The sequence below is a fragment of the Sciurus vulgaris genome, assembly GCF_902686455.1.
Source record: "Sciurus vulgaris genome assembly, chromosome: 1".
NCBI lineage: Eukaryota > Metazoa > Chordata > Mammalia > Rodentia > Sciuridae > Sciurus > Sciurus vulgaris.
The window spans coordinates 150,293,042-150,320,980 of record NC_136461.1 but is presented as its reverse complement, the minus strand read 5'-3'; the positions used below and the strand labels follow the sequence as shown (position 1 = coordinate 150,320,980).

At 34.8% G+C, this 27,939-nt stretch overlaps 1 protein-coding gene and 1 pseudogene across 17 annotated transcripts in view; one reads left to right on the top strand and one right to left on the bottom strand.

Moving 5' to 3' along the window:
* The window catches only part of STAU2 (staufen double-stranded RNA binding protein 2), a 344,586-nt gene that overhangs the window by 13,406 nt on the left and 303,241 nt on the right, over positions 1-27,939 (top strand). For 2 of the 16 annotated variants that reach the window (XM_079140526.1, XM_079140533.1), the window contains exons 1-2: positions 19,551-19,572; positions 22,135-22,265. The exons of 4 other annotated variants lie outside the window; for them this stretch is intronic. In XM_079140526.1, the coding sequence (XP_078996652.1) occupies positions 22,152-22,265 (114 nt within the window). In that variant the 5' untranslated portion in view covers positions 19,551-19,572; positions 22,135-22,151. Of the gene's footprint in view, positions 1-7,764; positions 7,903-14,520; positions 14,604-19,550; positions 19,573-21,609; positions 21,762-22,134; positions 22,266-27,939 lie in introns of those variants that run through there. 10 more of the 16 variants (XM_079140534.1, XM_079140535.1, XM_079140538.1 and 7 more) reach the window with 9 other exon arrangements.
* Positions 108-6,653, bottom strand: LOC306661647 (mediator of RNA polymerase II transcription subunit 28-like; annotated as a pseudogene). The gene has a single exon. The product of its transcript is annotated as a mediator of RNA polymerase II transcription subunit 28-like (transcript).

The window sequence follows — 27,939 nt, the reverse complement described above, 5'->3', positions numbered from 1 at the left end:
GTGGAAGCATTACAAACCTTGCATAAGATTCCTCTTCTTGAGGTAGTTCAAAGTCTTGAGATAGCAAATTTAATATTTTTCTCTACTACCATGAATCGGTCTCCCCTGATTCTGGAGTATTGTAATTTTCCCCCTCAGATAATAACAAACTAACAACTGGAAAAAAGACTATATAAAAGTCACGTAAAAATTTTAAAAACAAGCGAAAAAAACAGGAAAGAATCTGTGTCATCAAAGTCTAAAACTACAAACAAAACCAAACCTCACTTGGTTCACCAAGCCATAAGCATTTTATAAACTAATCAAGTAATTAACAGCTCACAAAAATTGGGGAAATTTTTAGTTGGAAACAAAATTAACACCAACTCATTCCCTGGCAAATAATTCTTCTAAAATATCAGGTCCACAGAAGTTTGGTGAAACTGTCTTCAAGAGGCTACCTTGTAGGCCAGACCCCTCACAGGTCTCCTTCAGAGGTGCAGGGATATTGACAGAAGCCTGCTCCAGGTAGGCCAAGGAGCCCTGAGGGTCTTTTACTGGCTTTTTGTGCTGCTCATTGATGTCCTCCAGCACCTGCTGCCAGTGCCTTAGTTTTGTCAAATGCTTCTGCACCAGTGCATCTTTCCGCTGCAATTCATTCCTTAGTTCTGAGATATCTTCTTTGATAACTTGCTCTGGTTTCTGGACAGACAGCTGCAATCTTTTCTGTAGAAAGAAGCATTCTGTCTGTCTAGCAGTACCTAGAAACTTCTGGATACACTGATCAACACCAGTTCGAATTTCTTCCTGATTAGTGCTGTTGACCTAATCCTGACTCACTAGAGAAGCAAAGCAAGCCTCGAATGACGACTCCAACTCCTCCTCCAAGGTGCTGCTAGAAGTTCTTGATGTGCCAGGGGCTGTGTGGAGAAGGAAAGCCTGGCATGGGAGTCCTGGCGGGGGTGGCAGCGGCCCTGGAGGCTGCCTGGAGAACATCGCCCAGCGGAGCCTCCATGTTTGGGATGAAGAATTTAAAAAAAAATATTTTTATAGTTGTTGATGGACCTTTATTTTATTTATTTAATTTTAATCGAACCCAGTACCTCATACATGCTAGGCAAGTACTACTAAGTTACAACCCCAGCCCCGGGTCTATGAATTTTAAAGTTACTTAATGCATAAATACCAAAAGCACAAAATTATATTAGTAAATGAGAATGCCAATTTTTTTTAGTTATTATGATGCTTCAATCTTTGCCAATCTGATAAAAAGTGGTATTTTAGTTTGCATTTCTGAGATTTGCTTATGTTTGTTTTTTGTGCTTTGCTTTTTGTGAATTGCTTGTATGTGTTCACTCTCAACTTTTCTTTTTTATTTGAAAATGATATTCTTTGGGTTATACTCTGATAATTTTCAGAGCTAATATTTATAATTATTACTTTCCTTTTTTAGTTCATTATTTAATAGATAACTAATGAAATCTATTAGTTTCTAGAGTACCATAGTAGATAGGGGTTTGGTATATTTTGGGCCTTTCTTTGAGTCCCTAGGAAAAGGGAACTCATTTTAATATTAAGTTGTAGCAAATGTAAATTAAGAAAACACATGTGCTATAAAGTAATATTTTTAAATGAGTGAAATAGGGCCACTTTTTTTTTTTTTTTTTTGGAATAGCTGGTTAGGCAGACTAGACAGGTCAGTGTGTCCTAAGAGATTGGAGAAGTCTATATTAGGCAGTTGTAGCATTGGGAGGGCCCAGCAGCAGGGAATTTACAGAGGTCTAACTGGTCTGGTAGTTCCATTTAACAAGGTTTGGTAGTAGATGTTGGGAATATGGAAGCCAAGAGGAAACTTTAAGACCTGCCAAAGTAAAACGGGAAGACAGGCAGGACAAAACAGAATTTCGTTTCCAGAGGAGTAGGGGGACCCTGGAGGGCAACAGGGAGCCAGATGTAGGAAGAATAAAATTGTTATTATACTATGAAGCATAAAGCTAGGTTATGATTATCAGAAAAGCAAAGACCTAGAATTTAAGGATAATGTCTGTCTCACATGTTTGTTGTGATGAGTAATTGAATTAGCAGAGGCAAAATGTTTAGCACTAGTCCTGTTATTATTGGTACTGCTATTAATTTTTCTATTAATGTTGATATTGCTGCCTGACTTTGGAGACTGATGGGCACGGAAGGCAGAGAGCAGACATTCAAGGGAGGTCATTGAATATTTGGAGGAATAAACCACTTGGGCCCAGATTGGCTTCAGGTACCCTTCTCTTTCTTGCTGTAGGTACCAGAACTCTATTCTTGTAAAAGTTATTGCTATTTACTCTTTCTTTTAAATATTTTTTTTTTTAAGTTGTTGGATGGACCTTTATTTAATTAATTAACTAATTTATTTATTTATATGCAGTGCTGGGAATACAACCTGTTGCCTCACACATGCAAGGCAGGTGCTCTGCCACTGATCTACAACCCCAGCCCCTGCTACTTACTCTTAGTTTTATTTTCCTTCAGCTCTCCGTGAGGAGTAAAATCTGTAGTCTGTCCGTCTCTCTTCGTAATCATAGAATAAGGTCTACAGTTAGGGGATAAGAAAAACAGAAACTTAAGAAGGTTAAAATATGTAAGAAGTGTATTTTCTTTCCTCTATGCTAACAATTACAGGAACTGGATTTACTCTCTGTGTAGCCAGCTTCCAAGAATGCTCCCCAGTGATCCCTACATCAGAATATTTACACCCTTGTGTTATCACCTGGCACATTATACTAGGGTTGGTCTGTGTGACTAAGAGAACGTGGCAGAAGTAATGGATCATTTTTAAGGATAGGTTATTTATAAAATACATTGTGCCTTCTGCCTCTTTTCTCTTGCACTCATATTCCCTTTTTTCTCTCTTGCCTTTTCTCCTTTGCTTGCTCTCTTGTCTCTGTCTCTGTCTGTCTCTGTCTGTCTCTCTCTCTTGGATTGCTTATTCTGAGAGTAGTTAGCTGTCATGTTGTGAACATCCCAATGGGAAGAGCCATGTCATGAGAAATTGAGTCCTGCCAACAACCAACAAGGAACTGAGCCAACAGCATGTAAACGAGCCTTCTTGGAAGCCAAATCTTCCCAGCTAATCAGGCTTCTAGTTCTAGACTGCTGCCCCACTGACATCTTGACTGCAGTGTCATGAGATATGTTGAGCCAGAACTATGCAGCTTAGCTTTCCCTATGATTGCTGGCCCTCAGAAACTGTGGAAAAAACCCCAACAACTTTTTTTAAAGAGGCTAAGTTGGGGTGGTTTTCTGTGCAGCAAAAGATACTCTTTTGCCTTAAACAACTTAAGAACATACAAAATATGTACACAATGTTTTAGACATTGAATGATAAGACTATGATCCCTGAAACTAATGAGATGAAGCCCTTATATTGGACCAACTTACAGAAGAACCCAAAGGTAATTTACTGGCTTCATTGTAAGGAGGAGGAACCAAAACAGAGCCCAACAGTCTTGTTGAGATAAGTAGAAAAAGATAAGAATTTGGGAAGACCATGGTGTGGTTAGAATTGCAGGGCAGGAAAAAAAAAAAAAGAATTGCAAGGCAGAGTACCAGTGAAAATGATGTGCTATGTGTGTGTAGGGGGTGTGTGCAGGGGACGCACAATGAGAATACACATTAAAAAGCAAGTGTATGAGCATCCTGGAGATCTGCAGGAGGTTCTCCTTGAGTCTGACTGAGTCTGATTTATAGATGCTTGACACCAGAGAAAATACTACTGGAAAGCAGTAAGAAAAACAATTTCTAGAACTTATATAAGGTTAGAAATAGTGTTCTCACAGCCTATACTGAAAGATTTGTAGCACAAGGGGCCCAGAAGATTCCAAGTGATTTCAAGTAACTGTGCACCAAACACTAGAAGAATACAATTCAGAATTCAACAATGCCAAATTCACAGTTATTGTCATTTAATACAAAATTAAAATGTTTGCCTCACCTTCAGTAATGGATAGAACTTTCATACAGAAGATCAGTAAGGAAAGAGAAGATTCAAACAATAGCATAAACCAACTAGGCCTGACGGACATACTAAGAATATCAAGCAACAACCACATACCCATTTTTCTCAAGTACAGTTGAAACATTTGCCACAAAGCATGGTTCAGTAAATTTAAAAAGATCGAAATAATAAAAAAGTATCTTCTCTAACGACAGTGAAATGAAGTTAGAAATCAAGTCAGTTAATTGAATACTAGAAAATTTAGAAAATTAACAAATTCAGTCACCCTCCATATTTGTGTGTTCTGCATTTGTGGAATCAATCAAGTACAGATTGAAAACTTTTAGGAAAAAAATTGCATCTGTACAGAATGTGTACAGACTTTTTGCCCTTGTTCCTTAAATGATAAAGTATAACAACTGTTTACATAGAATTTATATTTCATTAGATATAAGTAATCTATAGATGATTCAAATTATATGGAAGGATTTACATATGCTATGTGCAAATATTCTGCCATTTTATTTATTTGGTACTGTGGATTGAACCCAGGGCCTCTTAACCACTGAGCCACATCCCCAGCCCTTTTTTATATTTTATTGAGAGACAGGGTCTTGCTGAGTTGCTTAGGGTCTCTTCAAGTTGCTGAAGATGGCTTTGAACTCAAGATCCTCCTGCCTCATCCTCCTGAGCCATTGGGATAAAAGGCATATGCCTCCACACCCAGCTACTCTGCCATTTTATATAAGGGAATTGAACATTCTCAGATTTTGGTATCCTTTAGGGAGGGGCCCTGAAACCAATCTCTCAAGGATACCAAAGGATTAGTATGTGCAGGTATTAAACAGATTCTTAGTAGGTCAAAGTAAAAATACCATACAGGAAATTAGAAAATACTTAGAGACAAGTGAAAATTAAAAAAAAAAAAAAAAAAAAAAAAAAAATTATTTGATGCAGTGAAAACATGCTCAGAGGGAAATTAATAGCAGTAAATATTTACATTAAAAAAGAAAGATCTTGAAGGGAAGTGAGGGGAGGGTTGGGGGTGAGGGGATGGAAAGGACAATGGAATGAGATGGACATTATTACCCCGTATACATGTATGAATACACTACTGGTGTGACTCTGCACGGTGTTCAGCCAGAGGAAGAAGTTGTGCTTCATTTGTGTACAATGTGTCTAAATGCATTCTACTGTCATGTATGACTAATTAGACCAAATTTTAAAAATAAAAAATTTAATTAAAAAGACAATCTTAGCCAGTTGTGGTGGTGCATGTCTATAATCCCAGTGACTCAGGAGACTGAGGCAGGAGGATCAGATTAAAACCAGCCTCAGCAGTTTAGTGAGGCCCTAAGCAACTTAGTGAGACCATAGTGAATCCATAAAACAGCAACCCTCAAAAACTCCATTTAAAGCTAATTAAAAAATTGAGCAAATATTTAGGTACAAGATAGACACAAAAGAAATAGTTGTGTTTCTGTATGCCAGAAATGAACAATCCAAAAAGGAAATTAAAGTTCCATTATAAGTAACATCCAAAAGTAAAAGGAGTAGACTCCTTTATGAAATATGTGTGCCCTGAAAAGTAGAAAACGTTGTTGAAATCAATTAAAAGGGGATCTAGGTAAGTGAAAGGACACACTATGTTCATGGATTAGAAAATTTAATGTTAAGATGGCATTACTAGCCAAAGCAAGTTACAGATTCATTGTAATTTTTATCAATATTTTAATGACCTTTTTTGTAAAAATGGGGACGCTGATCTTCAAATTCATGAAATCCAAAAGGCCCACATATTAAAAACAGTCTTGAAAAAGAAAAAGAAAGTTGGAGAACATATATTTCCCAGTTTCAAAATGTACAACTAGGCTTGGGAGCACATACCTGTAATCCCAGCTACTCAGGAGGCTAAGGCAGGAAGGTTTCAATTTTAAGACCAGCCTGGAAAACTTAGCAAGACCTTGTCTCAAGGTTTAAAAAAACAAAAACAAACAAACAAAAATCCCTCTAAAAATGTAACTCAGTGGTAGAACTCTTCCGTAGCATGCATGAGGTCCTGGGTTCAATTCCCAATACGCCACCTCCTTCCACTCCTCCAAAAAAGGGGAAAAAATACTTATGACAAAGGTACAATAATCAAAACAGTGTAATACTAGTGACACACACACACACACACACACACACACACACACACCAATAAATAGCATTGAGGGTACAGAAATAAACCTGTACGTCTGTATGCAATTGAGTTTTGACAGTGACAGGACCATTCAATGGGGAACGAATAATTTCTTCAACAAATTATCCTGGAAATATACATGCAAAATGATGAAGTTGGATCCCTGCCTCATACAGTATACAAACATTAACTCAAAATGGATCTGCGGCCTAAATATAAGAACTAAAACTCAACAGCAAAGAGACAACCCAACTAAAAAATAGGCAAAAGACTTTAATAGACAATTCTCAAAAGAGGATATCCTGGTAGCCAAGGTGAACATGATAAGAGATATTCAGCATTATTCATGATCAGAGAAATGCAAGTGAAAACCACAATGAGGTACTACTTCATGCCTACTAGGATGGCTGGAATCAAGACTCCCAAGAATATCAAGTTTTGGTGTAGATGTGGAGAAACTGAAACTCTCTTATATTGCTGGTGGGAATATTAAATAGTTTAGCTATTGTGGAAAAGTGTGCCACCTGACCCAGAAATTCCATTCTTAGATATACATATGAAACAATTTACTCAAATATATACATGCATGTTCATAGTAGTACTATTTTCAGTAGATAAATTATGGAAACAGCCCAAATACCCATCAATGAATGAATGGGTGCATTTATTTTACTTATATTCCATACACTATTGCTTAGCCATAGAAAGAAAATGATGTACTAATACATGCCACAATGCAGAAGAACCTTGAAAACAATTTTAAATGAAAGAAATCAAGCAGTATGATTTCATTTATTTGAAAACTCCAGAATACATAATCCATGGAGATAGAATGCAGATTGATGGTTGCCAGGGCCTAAGGGGTGAGGAGGAATGGGTAACACTGCCTAATGGGCATGCAGTTTCCTCATGGAGTAATAATATTTTGGGCTAGATATAGGTGATTGTTGAACAATATTGTGAATGTACTAAATGTTACTGTATTGTTCACTTGAAATGGATTAATTTGATATTGATGTTATGATGATTTCATTTCCATAAAAATTAAAATGTTTACAAAGAAGAAAGCAGATATCATTCATAGCCAAGATAAATAAATCACTGATTAGAAAGATTGGTGATTGATTTAGCAGACAGAGGTGTGACAAAGGTGCTCTAAATGTTCAAGAGAAAGGAAATCAGGAACATGATGTAAAAATAGGTAGAATATACAAAAATATTCCCAAATGCAATTTCTAGAGGTTGAGTGCAATATCTGAAATCAAAAAATACTGAATGGAATTAGCCTATTATGTCTCATTGTTGTATATATAGGGCTCCTTAAAAAACCCTAAACAGTTTCTCAATTTGAGTTTTTATATGTGTCCTTTGTATAGGATGATGGTACATAGGGTTAATAACAGATAAGTCTCTAGAAGAAAAGATTAGTGAGCTCGAATACATAGAAATTGTGGCTATTCAAAATGATGCATAGGGTGGAAAGACTGAAACAATAGTGGTACATCAGTGAGCTGTGGGATGATGTCAGGTGGTCTTAGATAACATGTAAGTAGAGCCCCAGTAGTAGGGAGGGGAAAAGACAAAATATTAGGAGAAATAATGATTGAAAACCTTCTATGTTTAGTGAAAACTATAAACCCACAGATCTAAGAAGTCAATGAGCATGAAGTGGAAGAAACATTAAAGATGCACACCAAGTCTCATCATAATCAAATTGCCGGAAACCAGTGATACTGAAAGAAAATCTTTCAAGGAATGTGAGGTAAAAAGAAACATTATAAATAGAGAGGTGTTTTGTTTTTGTTTTTGCCTCACACATGCCAGGTAAGCATTCTACCACTGATCTACTGCCCAACCCTGAACAGAAATACAGAGAAGGATTACCACAGACCTTTTCTTAGAAATTGTGGACCACAAGAAAGTGGTGTAACATCTTTAAAGTAATGAAAGAAAAATATTTATTAAAGTAGCATTCTATTACTATTGAAAATACTTTTCAGAAAGAAGTGATTTTTTCTTGTGTTTTCTTAATTATGTTAAAATATACATAAGTTTATCATTATAACCATTCTTAAGTGTACAGTTCTGTGACATTAAGTGCATGTATATTGTCCTGCAACCATCACTGTCATTTCTAGATCCTTTTTTCATTTTCCCAAACTGGAACATTATACCCATTAAATCATTAACCTTTATAATTAACTATTATACTCATTGAACACCAACTCCCCATTGCCCTCCCACCAGCCCATTACAACTGTCATTCTACTTTCTGTCTCTATGAATTTGACTACTCTTAAGTACCTTCATATAAACAGTCATGCAGTATTACTGTGACTGGCTTAAGCTTTTTTTAGCTTAATGTCTTCAAGATGCATTCATATTGTAGCATACACTATATTTCCTTCCTTTTTATGTTTGAAAATTTTTTTTAGTTGTAGGTGAACACGTTACCTTCATTTTATTTATTTATTTTTATGTGGTGTTGAGAATTGAATCCAGTGCCTCACACATGCTAGGAATGTGCTGTACCATTGAACCAGAACCCCAGCCCAATTTCCTTCCTTTTTAAGGTTGAATAATATTGTAATATATTTATTAGAACATCACATTTTATTTATCCATTCATTGTTGATGGACATTTGGGTTGCTTCTACCTTTTTGTTATTGTGAACAGTGCTGCTGTGAATGTGGATGTATAGATGTTTATTTAGGTCCATTTTCTCAGTTCTATCTGTGCAGAGAAACTTGAGAACAATGCCCTGTAATAAGGTGAATAATGTATCAAAACTAATCAGAGGTGACACAGATGATAGAATTAACAGGACAATATTCCATATGTTCAAGAAGTCAGAGATATAGATAATACAAAAAGACCAGTATGAAACTTACAGAGATGAAAACTACATCTGAGAAGAAAAATATGCCAGATGAGATTAAAGTGAAATTTGACATTGCTAGAAAAATAACTAATGAACTTGAAGACACAGCAATAGAAACCATCAAGAATGAAACACAGAAAAAAATGTTTAAAATTAAGAAGCATCAGCAAGGTGTAGGGTACCTTCAAGCAGCCGCATGTATGAGGAATTGAAGTTCCTGAGGGAAGCAGGGCACAGATAAAAGTATTTCAGAAAATGACTAAAACCTTTCTAGACTTAGTGAAACCAGAAACCTATAAATCCAAGAAATTAAATGAATTCCAAGTGTAAGAAATATAAAATAATATCAAGGTATGTCATTGTCATATTGCTGAATGCAAATGTTAACAAGAAAATCTTAAAAGTGGCCAGAGACTTGGTCACATTATGTGCAGAGGAGCAAAGATTAAGATGTAATCAAGGAGCCAGATGTGGTGGTGTATGCCTGTAATCCCAGCAGCTTGGGAGGCTGAGGCAGAAAGATTGCAAGTTCAAGGCCAGCCTCTGCAACTAAGTGAGTCCCTAAATGACTGAGAGAGACTCTGTCTCAAACCATAAAATAAAAAGGTCTGTGGCTTAGTGGCTAAACACCCCGGGGTTCAATCCCTGGTACTAAACAAACAAATGAACAAACAAAAAAACTGACAAAAGCAAGGAAATGGAGAAACATCTTTGAAGTACAGAAAGATGAAAAGTATCAACCTAGAGTTCTGTATTGTGAAAAAGGTTTCAAAAACAAAGATGAGATAAACATTTTCAAATACACAGATGCTGAATGAATGTATCACTAATATTTCTCATCTAGAAGAAAATTAAGTTCATTCAGTAGGAAAATCATACTCAGTGCAGATAACAGATTTACATAAAAGAAAGAAGTATGCCATAAATAACAAATACTTAAATCTTTGTTCCTTCATAAATTGCCTTAAATGATAATTGACTGAAGTAAAAATATTAAAAAGTTATTGTGGTTTTATGACATACATAAAAGTAAACTGTATGACAGCAATAGCCCAATGGCAGGGAGGGAGAAATGGAAGTGTACTATTACAGTTTTTATGCTCTACATGAGGGAATTTAATATCACTTGAAGGTAGATTTGTAAGTTAAAGATAGTATACTATGACAGAGCAGCCATGAAAACAGCTAAATACATAATTGTAACTAATAATCCAAAAATAGGGACATAAATTGGAATCAACAACATAATTCAGCAAAAACCAAGAAAAGATGAAAAAGCAAAGACCAGATAGCACAAATAAAACAAATAGTAAAATGATAGACTCAAGGTAACCGTATGAGTAATCACATTAAATGTAAATAGTCTACCTAAAGTGCAAGAAGTAAAATCAAGAATCAGTAAATGGAATGGTATCAAACTAAAAAGCTTCTTCACAGCAAAGGAAAAAATCAGGAACATAAAGAGAGAACCTACAGATTGGGAGAAAATCTTTGCTACCTGCACCTCAGAGCATTAATCTCTAGGATATACAGATAACTCAAAAAAACTTAACAACGAAAAACAAACAACCCAGTCAATAATGGGCAAAGAAACTGAACATGCACTTCACAGAAGAAATACAAACGATCAGGAAATATATGAAAAGATGTTCAACATATCTAGCAATTAGAGAAATGCAATAAAACTGCACTGAGATTTCATCTCACTCCAGTCAGAATGGCAATGATCAAGAATACAAGTCACAATAAGTTGGCAAGGATGTGGGAAAAAGGGTACATTGATACATTGCTGTTGGGAGTGCAAATTGGTGCAACCACTCTAGAAAGCAGTGTGGAGATTCCTCAGAAAACTTGGAATGGAACCACCATTTGACCCAGTTGTCCCACTCCTTGGTATATACCCAAAGAACTTCAAAATCAGCATACTCTAGTGATGCAGCCACATCAGTGTTTGTAGCAGCTCGATTCACAATAGCTAAACTATGGAACCAACCTTGGTGCCCTTCAATAGATGAATCGATAAAGAAAATATGGTTATATACACAATGGAATATTACTCAGCCATAGAGAAGAATGAAATTATGGCATTTTCTGGTATTTGGGTAGAATGGGAGAATATCATGCCAAGTGAGCCAATCAAAAAAAAAAAAAAAAAAATCAAAAGCTAAATGTCCTCTCTGATATTTGGATGCTAACACACAGTAAACGGGGAAAAACAGAAGTTCATTGGATTAGACAAAGGGGGATGAAGGGAAGGGAGTAGGGATAGGAATAGAAAAGATGAGAATGAATCAGACATAACTTCTCTATGTTCATATATAAATACATGACCTGTGAAACTTCACATCATGTACAACCACAAGAATGGAATCCTAATAAGAATAAGCTACACTCTGTGTAGGCATATTATATCAGAATATACTCTACTGTCATATATATCTGAAAGGAACAAATTAAAAAAAATGTAAATACTCTAAACACCCAGATTTAAAGGTTGATATTTTCAGATTGTATAAAACAGCAAGATATCTGTATGCTTGCCTACAAGAAATACTTTAAATATAAACACAAGTAGATTTAAAGAATAGAAAAAATACAACATGGTAACCTAAAAAGAAATTTGAAGTGGTTCAAAGTAGATTTTAGAGCAAGGACCATTAACAGGGATAAAGAAGTTCATTTCAATAATTCCTCTCAATAATTGATATATATAGTTAAAAAAAATACTGGACAAAAAGGCACCAAAGATACAGTAGATTTGACATTGCTTTTATAGCATACCCTACCTAAGAAGAGCAGAATACACACTTGTTTACAAGTTCATACATAACATTTACCAAGATGACACTTCTGTAGGCCATGAAACAATTCTTAGTGAGTTCAAAAGGATCTAGGTCATAGAATTTTTTAAAAATATTTTTTTAGTTGTCAATGGATATTTATTTATTTATTTATATGTATGTATGTATGTATGTATGTATGGGGTGCTGAGGATCGAACCCAGGGCCTCATGCATGCCAGGCAAGTGCTCTACCAGTCTGAGCCACATCTCCAGCCCCAGAAAGAATGTTTTCTAATTACAGTGAAATTAAATCATTAGCAGAATGATCTTTGAAAATCCCCAAATATTTAGAAATAAAGTAACACACAAACAACCCATGATTATAAAAGGAGAAATGAAAGGGAAAAGTAGGAAGTATTTTAAACTGATAATGTCAATATGATATATTAGAAGATGTTGCTATACTAGCTCTTGGTTTTGGAAATTTATAGCACTAAATATCAGAAAAGAAGAAAGCTCTCAAATAAATGATTTCAACTTTCACCTTAAGAAGAGCAAATTAATCCCAAAGGAAGCCAAAGAAAATAGGTAACCTAAATAGCTTTATATGTTTTAAAAAATAGACATTTTAGTTGGTTAAAATCCTCTCACAAAAAAAGATCTAGATAGTTTAACTGATTAATTTTAACAAACACTTAAGAAATATCAATTTTATAAAACATTATCAAAATATTGAAGCAGTGGAAATTTTTTTTAAGGTTTGTGATGTCAGGATTACTGGGATACAAGAACCAAAGATATAATAAGAAAACTGAAGAATAATACTTTTCACAAACATAATTGCAGAAATCTAGAACAAGTTTTAGCAATTCTAATTCATCAGTATATGGAAAGGATAGTGTTTCATTGACTACGTGTGGTTTATCCCAGGAGTACAGGGTTGGTTTAACATTCAAACAAATCAATTAATGTAATAACCATATTAAACTATAAAGTAAAAATTGTGTTATCATTCTTGATAGAGAGAAATCACTTGACAAAATTCAGTATCTGTTCTTGAAAACACTTAGCAAACTAGAAATGGAAGTGAACTTCCATAATTGATAATGCATAACTATGATAAACTTTGGTAGTCCAAATTGAACACTTTTTAAGAAAACCCAAGAAGACAGAAATACCCATTTTCACTAGTATTATTCAGCATTTGCCTGGTGGTTTTAGCCAGTACAATTGGGCAAATCTGGCAGAATTCTGCTGTAACTAATGAATGATTATAGCAAGATTGCAGAATATAAGCCGCTTGTAATCCTAGTGACTTGGGGGGCTAAGGCAGGAGGTTCATAAATTTGAGACCCTGCGTCACTTAGTGAGACCCTGTCTTAAAGATTAAAAAGGGCAAAAGGGCTGGGGATGTAGCTCAGTGGTAGAGCACCTCTGGGTTCAAGTCCCAATATTAAAAAAAAAAAAAAATTGCAGGATATACAAAAACCAATTGTGTTTCTATAAATATTTTCAGTAGCATCAAAATGTGAAATACATATAGATAAATTTAACAATGTTGGAACTAAAAACAGCATTGCTAAGAGAAATTAAACTGCCTAAGAGAAATATGATTGATTTTCATTGTTCATGGATTTCTTATTTGTGAATTGGCCTCTTTATTAAAATTTATTTGTAATCCCCAAATCAATATTTTTTAATTTTTGTGGTGATTTGCAGATACTTGCAGAGTGGTGAAAATGAACAAGTCCACATTCTGCTGTCTTGTTTCAGCTTTCATATGTAAGCAAGTGGCCTTATCTTGGATTATTTAGTGTCACATTTTTTGCATTTCTGTGCTTCTTGTTTATTTCATTGTTTAAAATGGCTCTCAGTTGTAGTTTTTAAGTTCTAATATAGTATTCCTAAGCCCAAGAAGGCTCTGATATGCCTTATGGAGAAAATACATATGTTAGGTAATCTTCATTCAGGCACAATTACTGGGTTGTTGGCTGTGAGTTCAGTGTTAATCAGCCAAATAAGTGTTTATTTACAAATATATGAAAGTGTGTGTATGTATTTATTGGGGGTCTTTAAACAGAAACAACATATAAAACAAGATTATGTACTGATCAATTGACAAAAATGTGACCAGTAGCTTGTAGGAATCTAACTTTGTATTTGCCCTGGTATGTAAGTGAGTTCAGTATCCATGAACTCACTGTTGGTAGCAACTTTATAGAACATATCTATCACTGGCACATCATTACCTCAATAATGAGAATTAACTATCTTTTTCATGGGTTGGAAGACTTAACTTTGTTAAAATGTTGATTTTTCACCAAAGTAATCCATAGATTTATACTCCAATCTTTATATGCTGTATTGTCAAAATGAGCAAAATAAATCACAAATTAAAACCATTTACCATTGTACATCTATTAGAATAACTGACATTAAGAAGACTGACCATGGCATGGGCTGGGGAGATATCTCAGTTGGTAGAGTGCTTGCCTTGCAAGGCATAAGGCCCTGGGTTCAATCCCCAGCACCACAAAAAAAAAAAAAAAAAAAAAAAAAAAAAAAAAAAAAAGACCATAACAGTGTTGGTAAGGATACTGTATGCTTTTGTAGTGTTTAAATCTCAAGATAGCTTATTGGAAGTTGGAGATTGCAGACATGACACTTAGGGCATGCTTTGAATTAGATTCTTGAGCATCTTCTTTCTGTTTTTCAGAATCGTGGTGGCACTGTCAAGACTTTATAAAGGACAAGAGCAATTAGGATTTAAGACATATTATAAATCATTTCCTACATTTGGTATGGCTTCATAAAGTAATAATATTAAAGTTAAACATGCTCATTGTAAAAACAGTCAAAGAATACAGTATATTGAAATAGAAAGTGAGAATATCCCCATTCCCACTCTTTAAATACATGCACTTTTAAAGAAGATAAAGATATGATCAGTAAATAAGCTGTAACTTTTTAAATTCAGCATTTTGCAGTGTTTTCTCATGTCACTCTATAAGCCTGATACCACTTTTAGATAGCTTCCTAGCTAGCTAGCTATGTAGCTTTCTTGCTTTCTGTTTTCCTTCTCTCTCCCTCCGTCTATTCCTTTGTTCCTTTCTTTCTTTCTTTCTTACTCTTTTTCCCCCCTCCTCTCCCCCTCTCTCTCCATCCCCCCCCCCTCCTCCCCTCCCCCTCTCTCTTTCTGGGGATTTAACCCAGGAGTACTTTAATACGGAGTTTTATCCCCAGCCATTTTTATTTTTATTTTGAGATATGGTCTGGATATGTTTCTTAGGGCCTTGCTAACCTTGCTAAGTTGATGAGCCTGGCCTCAGACTTGTGATCTTTCTGCTTAGCTTCCCAAGTCACTGGTCACTGGGATTACTAGCATTATTATCACCTGCACCCAGCTGTTTTAGTCTTTTCAAAGCTGCATAGTTCTAGGGCTGGGAACATAGCTCAGGGGTAAAGTGCTTGCCTGGCATGCAGAAGATCCTGAATTCAATCCCTAGTGAAAAAAAAAGTCATGACCTCAAAGCTGCATTTTCCTTGTAGCTTATTTCATCAATCCATTGTTGATGGATAAAATTTTATCTTATTTGTAATTCTTGTTACTAGAATCTTGCTGTTTACATTGTTCTATCTATCTATCTATTTATCTATCTATATCTTGTTTTAATCTTCCTGTTGTATTTAAATCTAGATGTAGAGTTGCTGTTTTAAACTTAGGTACAGTGGAAACTTTAATCAATATTGTACACCAAAAATTAGTGCTAATTTATGTTTGCATCAGTAGTGTTTGCAACCATTTTCTGACTTCCTTGCCAATACTTACGTGAATTAAAAAAAACTTATGATAATGTACTGTACATTTAAAAAAGCTAGAAGAAAGGATTTTGAAAGTTTTTACCATAAAGAAATGATAAATATTTGAGCAGGTAGAGATGCTTAACCTGATTTAAATATTACACAACATATACGTGAATTGAAATATCATATTACTCCATGAGACATTACAATTTTTATGTATCAGTTAAAAATAAATTTAATTCAAAAACAAAATAAGAAAAAGAATCACCAGTCTGTTAAATCTCACTGGAATTTGTATTATTTATTTCTTTAATCCTTTTTTTGAACAGATATGTTTACTCAACAAATTATGTGAGTTGGAGCTGGGAATGTAGCCTAGTGGTAAAGCACTAGCCTAGCACGTTAGACCCTGGGTTCAATCCTTAGCAGTGCCCCCACCCCTATGCCCCCCCCCATAAAAAAAGGAAACTAAAAAATTACATGGATTGTATACATTTGCCCTTTTTTCTGTTGACTTTAAACAGAAAAGTTTGATTATTCTTATCTTTGTATTTTATAGATGTTAACAGTATGTCTTCTTATGTTACAAGTGTTTCCATACCTCTAGTTTATAGATTGTCCCTTAGTGTCTTTTATCATATGTTCTGCTTTACTGAAGTGTTACATTTTTATGTTGTTAATTATCAATTTTTTTTTTCTTTTGTAGCTTCTATGTTTCTTGTCTTTAAGGCCTTCCGTATTACAGGACTATGAGTTAGTCCAATGTTTTGTGCTTTTGTGTTTTTTTGTTGGTTTTTTTTTTTTGTTTTACGGTGCTGGGGGTTGAACCCAGGGCCTTGTGCTTCCAAGGCAAGCACTATACAAACTGAGGTATATCCCTAATCCCTTTTGTGGTATTTTATATTCTAATGCTTCTGGAATTTATTTTTGTGTTTATGTGAGATAGGAACTTAAATTTTTTCCTGGTAAATAAATGTTATAATAGAGTTGTTCAATACCTGAGTAGTTTAGCAATGATTTTGCTTGGGCAGCCTTAGGTTAAGGTCTAATTTGAAGTTACAATGTTTGTTTTATTTATAGCTGTGTACAGAGAGTAGCATTTCTTCTAGAAGGCAAAAGAGTCTATGAAAGGTCAATTCCTTTGCTCTTTGTCTTTAATTTTATTTTTTTCCCCTTGGAAGTTAGGGTGAGTTTCTTCCAGTAGAAGAGCATAGGGAGAGGGGAGCCAGGAAAGAGACATAGAAACTGTCCAAATCACTTCTAGGACTAGAGATAGAAATGTGCATAAATGTGTGCATAAATGTGCTTTGACGGAGGAGAAGGACTGTGATTTTACTAGCAACAGCTGTGGCTGTCATATAGCCACTTTTAGAATGTTTGCTACTCTTGAGTTCTGGTTTAGGAAACTTTTGGTGTTGTAGTGAATTCTAGTTACATTTCCCCCTCACTATTGCCTTCCATTCATTCTACATTGTGTTGATGTTCTGTTTGCATTTGTCAGATATGATATATTCTGGCTTTTTCCCTTGTCTTTGAAAAGCTTAGATTTTCCCTCCTCTTACTTTGGTGTATTCCTGCTTTCCTTAACTAACCTGATTACCACCTCTTAAAACTTCCTTTCTACACAGCCTTATTACAGCGCTCAAAGTATTGTAATTTATTGTATGTGTCTGTTGTCTTCTTTCAAGAATATGAGCTCTTTAGAGGACAGAGAATTTACTTGTTCATTGAAAACTATGAGCTAGGTTATTTTGGTGTAGTCTGAAGATATGAGTTCCAGAGAGTCCAAGACATTTTGCAAAGATATAAAAGTAGAGTATATCTAAAAAAAAATAATGTATCTGTGCTTTTGTTGGATATGTATTTACTGTTGTTACCATTGTTCCTTATCAAATTTATGGTGCATTACATGTAAATAAATTTCAGATCAGTTAAGGTAAAATATTCCCTTTCACATATATGAGAAATCTTAAGTATAATTCATATAATACTTGGGAATTTTTATGGAAAAATTCTTAGGCATATATGATAAATCAATGGGAAAAGTAATAACATTCTTTTTACAGATATTCAAGAATTCCTTTTGTATGAATGACATCAATTTATCCTAACAGAATTTTAGTTCAAAATATTTGTATAATAGAGAGCCATGAAAAACATTGTATAACTTTATTAATAGTTTTAGTATTTGATGATAGTATGTTTTAATATTTATAATCACAATTATAGTGGATTCTTAATCATAGTTAACAGTGCCTTATATCATTTTATTCAATCTGTGTAATCATCCAATGAGATAAAAACAACTACTATCCCTATTATACTGTACAAAAAGTGAGATTTAAGTTTTTTCTTAAGGTCATATAGATACCAGGAAGTGACAGAGATGTTCCAAAACATGTTCTTTACCAGAAGGAGAAACCAGCAACCCAGTTGCTCTCTCCAAATGGCAGTCTTAGATTATGAAATCCATTATTATCAGTTTTATTTACTTTTAAGTAGGCTCTTACTCATCCAGCTACCCAGTGAACTTGAAGTTTACTTCAGAATAACTTCAGGGATGATATTCTTAGGTTTCTTGAAAATGTCTACCTGTGTCACATTGTGTTTCTCATTTTTTGCAATGTTAACTTTTCTAAAATGTTATATATGAATGTTATATATAAGTTATATATGTTATATATATGTGTATTTATTTTTTATGTCTGTGTGTGTGGTACTGGGGATTGAACTCCAGGCCACAGACATGCTTGCAAGTGCTCTACCACTGAGCTATACGTACCCTCAGCTGTGTATCTCAATTTTTATAGAGCAGTTTGTTTTATAGTTTTGTAGATGCTTTATCCAAATTTTAGTATAATTCTAAAATTATTGCTGTATCATTAGGGCTCTGTCAAATAGTTAATACTAATAAGATTTCTGATTAAATAGGGGACTAGCTTTTTAAAATAAAGTTTTAATCATTTTGTAAAGGAAAACATTGCAACCACAGTTATTTTCCAATCTATTTAAATATTTTGGATTTTAATTATGAAGTTTTATCAAAGTAAGATCTTGGGCTTGGGATATAGTTCAGTGGTAGAGTGCTTGTCTAGCATTTGCAAGATACTGGGTTTGATTCCTAGCACTGCAAAAACAAAACAAAGCAAAGTAGGGTCTTGCACATCTCTTAGACCAAAACATCAGTCATACTTTAAAATGTTTAATTGAATTCATGTTAATTTTTTGAAGCACAGAATTAAAGTTTGTGGAATATAAATTTTATAGCATGTTATTAGGACTTCCTTAAAAGGATTTAGATCGGTTTTTTTTTTTTTTTTAATCAAGAAAGGCTTATGTGACTATAAATGTACCATCTTATTCACTTTTTGGTGGGGGAGGTGCTGGGGATTGAACCCAGAGAAATTCTACCACTGAGCTACATCCCTAGTCTGTTTTATTTTTTATTTTGAGACAGGGTCTCCCTAAGTTGTCCTGCTGGCCTTGAACTTATGATGCTTCTGCCTCAGCCTCCCTAATCACTGAGATTATAGGTGTGCACCACCACACTGGCTTAATAACTTTTAAATGTATTTAAAACTTGTACAATTAAGCATTCATACTATAAAATTTTACATTATACCAGCTATGCTCCTCATATTTTTACATCGAACAGATGAATACACAGCATTGTTGAGTTATGAAAATTGCACATTAGTGCTGGGGTTGTGGCTCAGTGATAGAGTTCTTGCCTAACATGTGTGAGGCACTGGGTTTGATCCTCAGCACCACATATAAGTCAATAAATAAATAAAAGGTTCATCAACAACTAAAAAAAATTTAAAAAAATTACACATTAGTATAACTGCTTTTCCAGTATTACATGAAATAGACTGATTTTTACCAGATTTTCAATATTTTTTCATTTTTAGGAAAATGTCATTCTACTTTTGCTATTTGTTGCACTTGAATGTTTCATATCATGGTAAGCAAGAACTAAAATTGATTATAGCTGCAGGTCACCAAATTTTCCATGATGACTGATTTTCTGAATTGAACAGGACATTTTATGAAGTGCTTCTTTGCATGATATACAGTGGATTAAGTAAAACATGGGTTTTCTCAAGCTTCTCTTGTCTTTTATCTTTGTGCTGTTCCCAAAAGAAATAATTGGTAGTTTTTATGTTTTTTTTTTTTTTTGAAGACACTTAGAATGGTTTAATTGTAGATTCATCTGTCAACTATATTGGTCCTAAACTTGGTTATGTAGATATTTGCTCTTTTTACTTATGTTTTATCAGGTATGTATGTAGTTTTCTTATAAAATAGTTTCTTTTTTTTTAAACTGTATTTTATTTATCTATTTTTATGTGGTTCTAAGTGCCTTACATGTACTCGGCAAGTGCTGTATGACTGAGCCATAAGCCTAGCCCATAAAATAGTTTCATAATCATAATGTTCATGATCAGGTCATTGTAGCAAATTATTGGTTTAAGAGTAATCAGAAATTTTAAAGAGTACTATTTTCCACACTAAACCTTGCCATAGAAAGTTTGAAGACGAAGTTCCTAAAAATCAGCAATTTCTATTCATTTTATGTATTCTCCATACATTGTGCCTATAGTTTATTTAAATAAAACTTGCAAGTTGTATAGCTAGATTTTAGAATTTTTATTGGCATTGATCAGTGGGCGATGAAAGAAAAACTGAAGATTAGTTAAATCTGTCTACAAATGAGATGAAAAATATAGTTTAATATAGTGTTAGGGGAATATTCTGAAGCTATAATAATAACTTGTATTTACAGTACAGTTTAGAAAAACATACATTTAAAATCTTAAACTCTCAATAAAATTTTGAATTAAGTAAGGTAGATTTCTTACCTTCATTTTATAGAAAGAATAGGTTTAGTAACTAAGTAGTCATTAGAACCTTGAAGATTAGGGAAGGATTTTTTAAAATAATATATAAAAAGCATAATCCATAATAGAAAAGATTGGTAACTCTTGGTATTCACACCTATAGTCCCAACTGCTTGGTAGGCTGAGGAAAAATACCAGATTTGAGTCTAGCCTGAATAACTTGATGAGAACTTTTCTCAAATAAAAAAGGGCTGAGGATGTAGTTCAGTGGTGGAACACTTGCCTAGCATGTATGAGGCCATGGGGTCAATTCCTAGTATCATACATATGGAAAAAAAAAAAAGAACTCTAACATATAAGATAATCAATAAAGAAAGGACAGAAGCAGTTTACAGTGATCCATAAAGTAAGAGAAAATGTTTAACCTTACTAGTAATCTGGGCATGCAAATAAAAATAATGGTGGGGGAAAATACCCAACAAATATTAGTGGGATACCATTTGTCAAACATCAAGTTATAAAAATTAAAGTGCATGACCATATTCCATATTTTCAAACTTGAGGATAAATTGTAATTTTCATGCTGCCAGGGGTATAGTGCTATTTAGCAGCATTTTCTTATAAGAGTGAAAAATTGAAAGCACCCTAAATGTCTCTTATTAGAGGTGTGGATAAAAATACTACTACATTATTGTCATGGAAATTCTATAGTAGTTAGATGTAATTCACTAGATTATATAGGTTAAAATCTTAAAAAACATAATGAAGAGAGAGGAATGTAAATTGTGAAAATTCTAAGTTTATTATTATATTATTTATGTAAATACAAAGCCAAATGTATCACAACTGTATTTTCTCATGAATATACATGTATGCCCATAAATGTATTTTGAAATATCCTAGAGAAGTATATTCTAAATTTATATAGTAGTAGTCCCTGGAAAAAATAAAAGAAACTTAATTGAAAGAAACTTAATTGAAATGTTATACTTTTTTTTTTTTAAGAGAAAAGATTCTTAACTATAATACACGATATAATCAAGATTTAAAGTAAATATGGAAAATGTTAACAATTTAAGTTCTGATTGTTCAGTAGTGGGCATTTGTTTAATTATTTTTTTCTTCTTTTTACTTCCAGAATTTCCTTTAAAAAAAAGAAAGAAAAGGAAGTTTAATTTGCTTAGGGTTCCCAAATATAATTGGAAGAGCAACTACTTACTTTTAGAACTTGAGTCCCAAGTCTATAAAGTCTTCTACTAACATGCTGCCTCCAAATGAGAAGGAAAAAAATGAAAATGAAAGGCTACAAAAGGTGGACAGAATTAGCTTTTTAGTAATAAGCAGTCAAGAATTTATTTGTTTATGATAAAATTTCTTGAGAGGAAAGGAAATTTATAAGAAAGTAAAAGTTGTAATCTTATTAGTTCTATGCTCTTGTCACTTATGTGTAGAGAGCAACTTAGGTTTTTAAAAAAAAAGGTTCTTTTTTTTGTTTAAAATGTGATGTATACTTCTGTTGCATGTAATGGAAGACATTAGATGATTTGATTTTTTTAAATACAAAATTCATGAAAATAATTTAATTCATATATACAATCTAATTTTAGTCCAAAAAGTCAAAATTAGTTTTCTTCAGTTTTGTAAAGTCATTCTTGACAAAAACTTTACAGCCTTTTTATTTACAGCTTCTCTCCAAGATAAAATGGCAAACCCCAAAGAGAAAACTCCAATGTGTCTGGTAAATGAGTTGGCCCGTTTCAATAGCATCCAACCCCAGTATAAACTTCTGAGTGAAAGCGGGCCTGCTCATTCAAAGGTAAGGTTATGAAGAGAGGTGGTCAGACATGCTTATCAAACTAGCACACTTACCATCTCAGGTGTTAATTGTCTATTATTTTGGTGTGTGGGGTGGTGGATGCCCTGGAGGCTCTTTGTTTTGTATCAATAATATTTTGAAGTGTAAAAAATTTTGTCACATTATGATTTGAACTCTTTCAAACATGGTACCTCACAAAAACCTTATCAAAAATACAAGAAATACAGGTTTCTAAAATTTTCACTTTGTAAATTGAGAAACTCAGGCACAGAAAAATGACTTGCTTTATAGTTCATAATTGATAGTACTAGCATTTAAGTATGTTCTTTGACTCCAAGTACAGCGCTCTTTCCATTAAATCACAGCTGCTACAGTATAATGGAGATAGAGCAGATAATTCAATGGTTAACTATTGATACCTCTTCTCCAGTGTGATGTTTAATTCTAAGATACATCATTTATGAAAGTTGTATATTCCAGCATTATTATCTGTGCATTGTTATAATATTGTTCTTTTCGATGGAAAAGCAATTTGTACGTAACTACATACACGTTTACTTATATACTTGTTAAAAAGAAGTCTACAACTAGTATATTTGATCTCTGTTCTTCTGAGAAAAAACTCAGTTGTGCATAATTTTCCTTGTTACCTTTTATGTATGGGATATGATAATTATAAATTTTTATATGCAATGTGGAAACAGTTGATCTGTAAGAGTTGATTAATCTTCATAAAGCCATTGACTATTGGGTTGTTTTCTATCATCTCCCTTAAAGTAAGGAAAATGAAACTAAAATCTGTCAGTGTTGTTCCCTGGTAGAGACTTTTCTGAAGGACTTATGTGCAACTATTTAATTTTTTCATATTATCTCTTATTTTTGTATTAACAGAGAAAATAGTGTGGCTTTTCTTTACTTGTTCATCTGTGTATCCTGACTCTTTTATCCTGACTTTCTGCTCTTAATCATATTGAACTGTTTGCATTTCTCAGAATATTTCATGTTATTTTCTCATTTCTGTGCTCTGCCTGAGTTAGATTATCTTTCTGCCTTTTAGATCTTTTTGCTTTCATTCATTTTGAACACCGAACTTACTTGTCCTGTCTTCCAAACTTCTGTGAAACCTCTGATCTTTCCGCTGGGCCTCCAACAGGACCTGAAGTTGTAGTGGTTACTGTATTGTGTACAGTAATATATGTTGTTCATTACTTTTGTGCTACCCTCTGCTTATTTAGGGTTGTTTATTTACTATTCCTTATGTTCCTGGCCCATGTCCTTCTCAGCTCCTTATTACCAATACTAGGTACTCTTCCTTGAGATAATTCTCAACTTTGATTTCATCTAATCAACATAACTTCACACTTCCCCTCATGATAGTCATTTATTGACCTCTTGGTGATCCCATCACATTTTTCTTGGCTCACTTTCACTTTCTTCAGCTTTCCCTCCATTTAAATTTTTGATGATTTTTTTTTTTTTGGGGGGGGGTGGTTGGGAGAGCGAGTACTCGGGGTTGAACCCAGGGGATCTTTACCACTAAGCTACATCTCCAGTCCTTTTTATTTTTTATTTTGAGACAGTGTGTTGCTAAGTCACCGAGGGTCTCACCAAGTTGCTGAGGCTGGCCTTGAACTTGCAACCTTTCTGCTTCAGTCTCCAGAGTCACTGGGTCCCATATCTGGCTAAGTTTGGTGATTTTAACATCTAACTAGATGATTGTTCCAACATGCTGACCTTTCAGTTCCTGGAACTTTTACATTTATCTTGCCCTTTACTTGCCTTCAGCCACTCTTTTCTGTAATTGCATTCTTGACCTTATCACTACCAGTAACTGAAAGACCCTCCATAATTTTGGTTTCTAGAACTTATCTCTTGCTGACACAAACCTCATAACTTTCTAGATCACTGTTTCTTGTAATTTGATTTCAGCAGTCCTTCCATACAACCAGTCTATTGATTCTACCACCTTTTTGCTGTTCCTCACCTCCCTTATTTATTTAAAAAAGTTATTTTTTTTGTAGTTTTATTTGTTTATTTATTTTGATTCATTATAAACAAATGGGGTAGAACTGTTGTTTCTATGGTTGTACATGAAGTGGAGTCATACCATTTGTGTAATCATACTTGCACATAGGGTAGTGATGTTTGTCTCATTGTTATTTTTCCTTCCCCCTCCCACTCCCCTTCTTCCTCTATACAATCCATCCTTCTTCCATTCTTCCCACCCTCCCACTTCTTCCTCCCTCCCACCCCCCATTATGTATCATCATCCATTTATCAGAGAGATCATTTGGCCTTTGGTTTTTTGGGATTGGCTTATGATATTCTCCAGCTACATCCATTTGCCTGCAAATGCCATAATTTTATTCTTCTTTATAGCTGAGTAATATTCCATTGTATATATATATACCACAGTTTCTTTACCCATTCATCAGTTGAAGGGCATCTAGGTTGGTTCCACAATCTAGCTATTGTGAATTGAGCAGCTGTGAACATTGATGTGGCTGTATCTCTGTAGTATGCAGATTTTAAGTCCTTTGGGTATAGGCCAAGGAGTAGGATAGCTGGGTCAAATGGTGGTTCCATTCCAAGTTTTCTAAGGAATCTCCACACTGCTTTCCAGAGTGGCTGCACTAATTTGCAACCCCACCAGCAATGTATAAGTGTACCCTATTCCCCACATTCTTGTCAATACCTGTTATTGTTGTTCTTGATAATCACCATTCTAATTGGAGATAAGATGGAATCTTAGGGTAGTTTTGATTTGCATTTTTGTTATTACTAGAGATGTTGAACATTTTTGCATCTGTTGATTGCTTGTAGATCTTCTGTGAAGTGTCTGCTCATTTCCTTAGCTCATTTATTGATTGGGCTATTTGTATTCTTGGTGTAAAATTTTTGGAGTTCTTTATAGATTCTGGAGATTAGTACTCTATCTGAAGTATGTGTGGCAAAGATTTTCTCCCACTCTGTAGGCTCTCTCTTCACATTGTTGATAGTTTCCTTTGCTGAGAGAAAGCTTTTTAGTTTGAATCTATCCCAATTTTTGATTCCTGCTTTTATTTCTTGTGCTTTGGAAGTCATGTTAAGGAAATCTGGTCCTAAGCTGACATGATGAAGATTTGGACCTACTTTTTCTTCTGTAAGCTGCAGGGTCTCTGGTCTGATTCTGAGGTCCTTGATCCATTTTGAGTTGAGTTTTGAGCAGTGTGAGAGATAGGGGTTTAGTTTATTTTGCTGCATATGGATTTCCAGTTTTCCCAGCTCCATTTGTTGAAGAGGCTATCTTTTCTCCATTGTATGTTTTTGGCACCTTTGTCTAATATGAGAAAACTGTTTTTATGTGGGTTTGTCTCTATGTCCTCTATTCTGTACCATTGATCTACCTGTCTATTTTGGTGCCAATACCATGCTGTTTTTGTTACTATTGCTTTGCAATGTAGTTGAAGGTCTGGTATTGTGATACCCCTGCTTCACTCTTCCTGCTAAGGATTGCTTTAGCTATTCTGGGTCTCTCATTCTTCCAAATGGATTTTGTGATTGCTTGCTGTATTATGAATCCCAAATGGGAGTTCTGATGCGTGTTGGAGGTGCCTTGTGGAGCCAGAGGCAGAAATCCCAATTGAGTCTCCCAATTGAGCTTAGAACCCTCCACTTCTAACAGTGCTCAAGTTCTACAGAGTTCTGTCAACAGGAGCCATAAGAGTAGACCTGATCATTACTTTTGGAAAATATTGTCTTATCCTAGGGGTGTTAGAGAGTTTTCATTTTTCACAAATATTACATGTTGGCATTCATGTGTTGAAGCTGAAAACATTGATCACAGAGAAGCCAAAACCAGAAAATCTTCTGAGATCTTGTTACAGGTACCTGCAGCTGCTTCAAGCCTTCATGGTGAAATGTCCAAAAGCAGAGCTGCTGTGAGCCAGCCCAAGAAGTCCTGGGTGGGGTGCTCCTCCACATGCTTCCTGGATGCCCTGCCCAGAGAGTTGCTGCTAAGGATTGGGCTTCATGGGCTCCTCTCAGCTCTGCTCTGCAAGTTCCAACCATTTGCTGGACTCCACTTGATCCACTTTGCTCTGCCCCACCAGCTTGGTCAATTTGTTGGGCTCCACTGGGTCCCAGTCCACTCTGAGGGACTCTCACTGCCCATCTCTTCAGCTCCACTCAATTTTGTCTCTTAGGCTCCACCCAGCATTTGGGCTCCACTTGGCTCTGCTCTGCAGCTCCACACCCACTCCACCCACTTGCTTCTCTGCATTCTGGCCCTTTTTTTTTTTTGTAGTTTTAGATGGACAGAATGCCTTTATTTTATTTATTTATATAAATGATAAATAAATAAAATGGTGCTAAGGCTTGAACCCAGGGCCTCACACATGGTAGACAAGTTCTCTGCTACTGAACTACAGCCCCAGCCCCACTTCTCTTATTTCTTAGGTAGGTCCTTGCTCAACTTAAAATTCTGAATGATTTGTATGTAAATACCCTTATCTGTCTTGCCTCTCTTGGTTACTGGTACGTGCTGGGCAGAATCCTAACCCCAAATCTGAACTTTGCCTTCCCTTCTGAATAATGGAGAAACTGCCTGTAGAAGCCAAGCCCTCCATTTGCGTATTACATTGCAAGCCCTTTGACCATTCCTCCAGCTTCACTTCCCCTGCCCTTTTCTTCTGACCCCTGCCCTTTTCTTCTGACCCCTGCTTGCTTTTGTGCTGTCACTCTCCCCTTCCAGTGAATTATTCCCATCAGCATACAGATAGCCTATTCATTTTTTATTTTAATCTTAAAAAGATCTCCTGGCTCCACCTCCTCCTCCATTTGTAACCTAATTCCCCTCTTCTTTATAGCAAAACTCCTAAAAGGAGTTGTCCACATTAGCTGTTTTCAATTCCTCTGTAGCCAGGATTTTGTTCCCACCATTCTCACTGTTTAAAACTGGTCTAATGAAAGTCACCAACAATATCCTCTTCAAATTTCTTAACAATTGTCAGTCCTGTGTTAACTTGATCTGTTGCGTGTATTTGATATAGGTGAAATATGTTCAACTCCTTGTTGAGATGCTTCCTTCTCTTAGCTTTTAAGACACTGTGCTGTTTTTCCTATTCTCTAATTGGCCACACTTTAAAAATTTCCTTTGATTTTTTTTTTTCTCCCACTAATTTCCCAGACCTTTTGTGGGGTCCCAGAGTTCAGATCTTAGACCTCTTCTCACTCCTTTGACTGAACTGACTCCCTTAGTGATTTCATACAGTCTTACAACTTTAAATAACATCTGTATGCTGTCAGTGTTCAAATTTATCTCTTCAGCCAGAGATAAATTGCATATCTAATTGCCTATTAATCATTACTACTTGAGTGTCTAATAAATCTCTGAAACTGAGTACTGAAACTGAATTCCTGGTCTCTGTCATACATGTTCTCTTTTTCTCAGTAGCACTTAACCACTTCAGATATTTTATTGTTTTGTCTTCCTCAATTATATAAACTGTATGAGGGCAGGGCTTTAATGTTGTTTGCTTACAGCTGTGTTCTCACTGCCTGGAATGGTGCACATAGTAGATACTCAGTAAGTAATTGTTGAATGAGTGAGTAAATACATAAATGAATGAAAAACTGAATTCAAAATGTAGATAACAATACTTGGCTTTTCTGAAAAGCAAAAAGAAAAGGAACT